General features: G+C 34.3%; 1 protein-coding gene across 1 annotated transcript; it reads right to left on the reverse strand.

The window, feature by feature from the left end:
* Positions 1 to 4,449: 4,449 nt before the first annotated feature.
* LOC149225064 (uncharacterized) lies at positions 4,450 to 4,881 on the reverse strand. The gene has a single exon (XM_089388341.1). The coding sequence runs from the start codon at positions 4,879 to 4,881 to the stop codon at positions 4,450 to 4,452; it is 432 nt and encodes a 143-aa protein (XP_089244467.1).
* Between the last annotated feature and the right edge of the window lie 2,203 nt (positions 4,882 to 7,084).

Consider the following 7,084-nt stretch of genomic DNA (forward strand, 5'->3'; position numbering starts at 1 on the left):
GAAGGAAGAAGAATAGAAGGATAAGCTTGAGTGTTCTAAGAGGCCGATTTGTTGGGGATTGGAGAGGCCAAATTGCTAAAGTAAGAAGGAGGTGCAATTATTGGGGAGGCCAATTTTCCAGGGCCGAGTTGTGAGTGCGTAAAGGCTAAGTGAGAGCTAGGTGTAGAGGCCAATTTTCCAGTGAGAAGTGGGCTGATTTTCATCAGGTTGAAATTCTTCAAAGGTCAATTTCTAGTTGGTCAATTTTCCTTGGGCTGAATTATTGGCCTTGAACGCCATTGGCTTTAGAAGTAAATCTAACACACCTCATACATTCATGATAGTGTCGATTGACATCTTACTAAGCTATTACCTTATCATATTATTATTATTATTTTCGTATAAAAGGATTGTCTACATGAAGAATGTGGTCCACTTTTTGGTCATTAAATGGTGTTAGATTAGATTGTTTTTATTATTATAAATATATACAAATAGAAGGATTGTTTGTGTATGGAAGATGGCCCAATTTTTAAGTCATTTGATAGATAAAGAAGACATGAAAACAATTGTGAACAAGTGCATTTGTTGTCTGTCACAAACATGGATTTAAATAAATAAAAAAAAGAAAGACATGTTTAGATTTAGTTATAAAAAAAAATGAAAAACTCTAACCTTTTTAATAATAATTTTTTATTCTTATTTATTAAATTACATTTTAATAAATTAATATAAATATATATTAACTTTAAATTTATTAACATTAAAATAAATCTATATTAATGTACATATATAAAATAAAAAAAGCAACTCACAATCACCTCACACTTATACCGCTGATAGAACAAAACTTAAAAAATAGAAAGAAAGTGCATAATAGATTCTTTAGTCAATAATACTTTTTGTTAAAATTATTTAAATTTCTTTATTAACATTTAAAATATAGACATTATATGATAATTTGCATTTCACTATTTTGATGAGAAACTTTTCATTTTCTTTGCTATGTGGCGTGTTTTGTTTTTTTGGCTTTTGCTATGCAGTGTGCTTTGTTGTTTTTTTTCGTTTTTTATTAAATTTTTAAGTGTGCATTTTAATTAAAAAAAAAAAAAAAAATTGAATTTTTTATTTAAAATGTATTTTGGAATAAATAAATAAATTTCACTTCAAAAAAACTTCTAAACAATAATCAAATTCTATATATTTCATAATTCAAATTTATAATTTAAAAATTCTCTACTAAATATTAAACAAAATTAAGAAATTAAGAGATAAAAATCAAAATATTATAATAATAAATTTATTATATTCTTTAAATATATATTTAAATATCTCTGATCAGGGTGTGAGTTAGCTGGCACACTCATCAATTTAGATTTAATGCGAAGGACATCGAGGTACAAATCAACCACCCCCCACATGCTTGAGGTGATGGGTGCGGTGGCTCCTTGCATGTAAGAGGTAAATACCCTCACGAAATGTGGCAGTGACATTGTGTTAGTGGTCTGGCTTAGTGTCAAGAGCTCTGTGAGGTTTGTTAATCAGTTCAGTGTTCAAGGGACAATAATGTGGAAGGGTGACGTTGAGTGCAGAGATACAACGCGGCTCTAGGAAAGGTGGTGGACTAATCTTCTCCGGGCGAGGGTAATCTGGTATGTTAACTGTTTTTTCTCCCCCTCCTCCATGCATCTGGTTGTTTGGTCATGGGATTTGGGTCTGCATGGGGTTAAATTGCACGCAAGGGGGAGAAATTAGGGATGTTGGAAGTTGTCGGTGCTGGTATCCTTGCTGCGATATGTTATCCTGATAGGTATGGTCTATGTGTCGGTTCATTTTGAAATTATTCTTTCCCGAATGGGGTTATATGGGATGTGTGTCTTTGGCGTCAGCTCTGGGGACCACCTTTGTCTGGTTTGGTTTGATAATCTTGGGGTTTAGGGTTGGGTCGTCTTCAGCTCTGTCTATAGGTTTCGTTTTACTGTAATTCACAGGGTTGAGTGGAATTTTTACCTCTAAATGACTGTTGGTCCCAACACTGTAATGATTTCATTGTTTGTCTTGCTAAGCACCACGCCGATGGCCTTTATGGAAGCTCCCGCAGGGTTACAGTCGAAGGTTTGCATCGTTCTAGGTTCAAAGATTATTGTAATGTTGTTGGTCATGGTGGTCTTTTAGACTCTACTTTTGTCTACTATGAAAATTGGTTATGGTGTGTGGAAACTAAGTTCTTATGTGAGATGGATGGCCATGATGGGGTGTATGGGCTAAGACCAGCGGAGGTTCAACGTTTTTTATTATGGCAATTATTGTTTTGTTCTCCTATGGTAGGTGTGCGGGGCAGTAGGATCACCTGGAAGCGAAGGGCTTCTAGGCTTAGGCTACCACCTATTCAGGCAACCTTCAACCTGCAACACCCAACTTTTCACTGGGCATTGTGAGTTAGTTGCTATGGCGCGAGATGTGAATGTTAGGGGCCGTGGTAGGAGGCCTTGGGTGACTGTGCAAGAGGAACAACCCAGCACCTCAAGCGACAAAGTAAGGGGCCGTAAACTGGTAGCCAACATCATAAACGATGCGGCCAATGCTTATCGTGATGGGACCAAAGAGGAAATTAAGCGTTTGATTGAGGAGTGGGAAGTATATTTGAACCGCGAGGCAAGCTTGACGGATATTGAGATGGAGGACTAGTGGGCGATGGTGTCGGATCTAGGGCATACTCGCGAGCGAATGACCCAGTTCAAACATACTTTATATCTATATTGGACCATGAAAAGTCTCTTGGGTAGGGCCCCGGAACAAATTTTTGTGAGCATGGCGACAATGGTACGGGACTGATCCAACTACAAGCAGGACTTCCAGAAACTTCAGTTCCAGCTGCAAAAATAGGATGGACGCCTATGCCGAATTAAGGATCACCTCCCTTGCCTTCTTTCGCAGAGTGTGTTGTTGGGCTTCAATGTCAATGACTCAGCCCCAGTTGAATCTGCATCGGTCGAGGGAGAAGAATAGGTTATTAGATGGTTTCAATTTTGATTAGTATATATGCGAGTAACTTTTAATTTTCAGAATGATGTTTTATATGTTCATAGACAAATAATGTGTGGACACGGTAAAGATATACAGACCTACATATCTTGGGTAGAAAGACTTATTATTTTTTCCTACTGGATGGTTTATCTCGCTGTTAGGTGACCAAGTTGCGGCCACCTAACTATTCATATATGGATGTAACTTATATTTTAATGAAAATAAAAAGACATAGCAAACTTATATATATATATATATATATATATATATATATATATAACCAAATTCTTTATATTGCAAAATTCAAATTTATAATAATAGTAATTCTCCACTAAGAAAAACACATAACCAAAATATTATAATAAAAAATTCATTATACTTTTGATATTGCATATTTGAAATGAAATATTAACTAACAATTGCACCTAAAGGTGCAAAAGTACACCGAAAGAATAAAAAACTAAAAATTTGGTGCAATAATTTTTTCATATTATTTTTTTCAAATTTATAATTTACATAAAAAATTATTTGTAAATATTAATATTTTCAAAATTCTAATTTAATTCAATGTTATTCAACAATATCTATACTTCTTTTTTTAACCTTGAATTTTATTTACATCATTGTTTTTAAATAACTTATGTGACTTGTGGTCTTAAATTTTTTTACTTATGTGACTCGTGGTCTTAATTTTTTTTCTCTCTCCCAAAAATAAATCTCCATCTTGTTGGTCTTACAAAATACAATATGGTTGATCTAAGAAAATATGGCTAAGAAGACCACTATCTCCTCAACAAATTGAATTTTTGATGTATAATCTCATTGCCATAAAATTATATCCTTCAATTCTTCTATACTTTAAGATAAATTAAAGTACTCCCTTCTATCAAAATAATTAAAGTATATAAAGAATTTGAAAAGATAGCATTAAAAGTTATGTGACATTTAATGTGTAAGTTCTCATAAAATCTATGATAGAGACTTTCTAATAACTACACCATCATGATATTAATGCACACAAAGATCTAGATTACAGAAGAAATGAAAGTATTCATTATATTCCGAATAAATTGTCATCCAATTCTCTGAATACAACCTTAAAAATCAAAGAAATTCAATAATAAATTTCACCAAAAAATAGGTTATTTTTTTCTCACAAAAATTAAAATTAAGACTCATTTTAAATAAAATTAGATATAAATATTTGGAAATTCCTAATTATATCAATTATCTTGTTACAATTATCAATTTTCAAATTTAATTACAATTATCAATCTTTGGATACATTACTGGCCAGATTTGTTAATACAACTAATCCATCTTCAAGATTTTGGGAAATTTTTTAATGATACTAAATAGTTGAATTGAGGCTTCTGTGATCCACAACAATGATCAGAAGAAATGATTTTCTGAATGTGATTTACGCCGAAATTTCTTCTGATACTAAATAGATTGAATAGATTGATTCAGGTAGATTCTCGCTGCTATTTCTTCTAGCGCTTTGGGGATGGTTCCTACCAGTTCACTCCTGATCTGCTTCACTTCTTCATGCGCATCATAGAGCTGGCGCGAAACAGCTGTCTGAAGATGCTCCAATAGTTGTTGTACACGAGCCAGGCAGACCACTGCTTTCTGCTGCTGTATGGACTTATCGTGATCAAGCAGGTGGGCCGCTGCTAACATTCCAAAGAATGCACTATCCCTCTGCTGTAAAGGCAACTTGGTAATCACCTTGCTAATTTCCAGGCCCTCAAACACATGGAAAAGATGGTCAATTCTTTCCGGTTGTTCAGTAAAAATGCACTCTGCAGTGCAATGCCTCCCCATCATTGTACAAGCACGACACGGCGCTGACTGAGAGGAGGAGGATGCCATTGCTACCGGTAACACCGAGTACATCAGATGTGTCCCCTTCCTCCCTTTTTATGGTTGTCTGGCCTTTGACACTTACTCTTCCGCTTCCTCGGCCTGGCTATGACGCTTCCCCTTCCTGTTAAATTGATGGAGATTGGATGACTTTAGTAAATGAAAACAGAGGGCTTGAAAACCTCGTCATATTTCAAGTTCCTAAAGGCGTTTAAACCTATTATATAATTTAGAGATTTAATTAAATTGTAGTTGAAGTAAAATTTATAAAGTTTTATGGTTTGATGAAAGGTTAATTGAGATCATTTGATGTAGAAATTTTCCTTTTGTTTATGTTTAGGTTAATTAATGTGAGTTTGTGAATTTAGTTTGATATGCTTTTGAGCTTTAGTTTATGTGAAATTTCAATAATATAGTGTTTATTTGTTTTTTATTTGTGTTGAATTTATAAGGATTGAAGTTTATTTTGTGTAAGTGGTATTAGAATAGGTGCATCGTGTTTAGGAATTATAGTTTAGATAGCTAAGGTTGTTGGGTAGAATTATATGAGATATTTTTAGTTGTAGTTTGGTAGATGTTGTGGAGATTTGAAGGTGTAAATAATCAAGGAAAGATGTGGGTTTGGAGAATTGAAATCTATAAGGAGGTATTTGAAGAGAGTTTTAACAATTGAATTGGGTAGAGTTATTTTGAGGAAAAAGCTACACATTGAAAAATATAGATATTGTAATAGAGGAGGAGTAAAAATTGAAGTGTGAATAAGAGGTCTTATTCGGAGAAGGTCTTAGTGGAAGCTTGTGTAGAATTGAGGAAATTAATGGGTAGGGTAGAAGTACTGGAGAAAACCCAAGGGGTTGGCCAAAAGAAAAAATAAAAGAAGATGGCCTAGAAAACCCTTGGCCAATAGAAATTATTGAATATTCTTATGTAGGGATTGATGGAGCAATTGTTATCAAGAATAGATTCCTTGGAACATGAAAAAATAGATTGTCAAGTTGAATAGGAGGATAGTTAATATAAAGGCCTCTTAGTTGAGGATGATCCCGAAGATGAAGAAGACACTAAATAGATTAAAGAGATAAAAAAGTGTGCACTAGAGGAACATGAGTCCTTGCAAGATGTTCCTTGAAGAATTCAAGTTGCATTTGACGAAGTGTTGAAATAAGATTATGAATCCACATATGCGAATAACCAACTTGAGGTTGCAAGTGGAAAGATCACTGCTAGGTTGACAACAATTAAAATGGAAGAATGTATATATGAGGAGGATGAAGGATTCCAAGTGTAGAAGGAAAGTGGATTTTTGAATACCCACTAGAGATGTAAGAAAATTATCATTATAGATTATTAATTGTGAATATAAGATAGAGAATCATTGGAGGACGCGCCTTTTAGGGAAATCAATTATTACAACAATTTTTATATTTGTGATTGTGTAGGAACAAATGAAGGGAGAAGCAACTCTGTTGATGCTACAAGTGATGAGTAAGGTGGAAGTCCTACCATAGAAAATGAGGAACATTTTGAAGTTGTTGATGATGAGAATAACAATCAAAATTGTATTATAAATGGAGAAAAGAGTGAACTAGTAGTACTTGATAGGGAAAAGATTTCGGAGGAAGAAATTTCTCAGGACAACCAATGTTATGAAACCAGCTCAAGAAAAGATAGAGAAGATAGATCAACGCCTTAGAATTCAGCCTCTTCGAGGGGGCAACCTCCTTTACATTACATAAATGAACAATTCTTGGATGATACAAATGAAAAGAACTCCTTTCTATATATAGGAGTCTAAGGGGTTATAACATAATCCAAGCCGACATAACAATAATAATGCAAGGGCACAATAATAACAATAGTGGGCTTCTATGTGGCACAATAGTAACAATATGGGCACTACATGGGTACATCAACATAATAAGTGGGTTATACTAATAACAATAAGGGGTTACACTAGTAGTATAGGGGCCTGACATGCTCCTCTCCTTCAAAAAGCGTTGTCCTCAATGCTTGAGTAGTCCTTGATGCTTCTATATAAAATTCTTGTCCTCCCATGTGGAATATTCAGCAGGTAAGTTCTTCCACTTGATGAGATACTTTGAAATTGATCGATTTCGTAGCTGTCGGGTTCTTGTTTCTGTGACTGCTCCAGGTTCCAATATGATTTTTCCTTCCTCTTCAATTTCTGGCAATATTGCTTGAATTGGGATCT

This window comes from Pinus tabuliformis, chromosome Q (genome assembly GCF_031772625.1).
Source record: "Pinus tabuliformis cultivar Carrire ecotype Pingquan chromosome Q, CPIR1, whole genome shotgun sequence".
Taxonomy (NCBI): domain Eukaryota; kingdom Viridiplantae; phylum Streptophyta; class Pinopsida; order Pinales; family Pinaceae; genus Pinus; species Pinus tabuliformis.

Excerpts from the sequence above, each read along its gene's own strand:
- LOC149225064 (XM_089388341.1), bottom strand. The coding sequence starts at position 4,881 with ATGGCATCCTCCTCCTCTCAGTCAGCGCCGTGTCGTGCTTGTACAATG.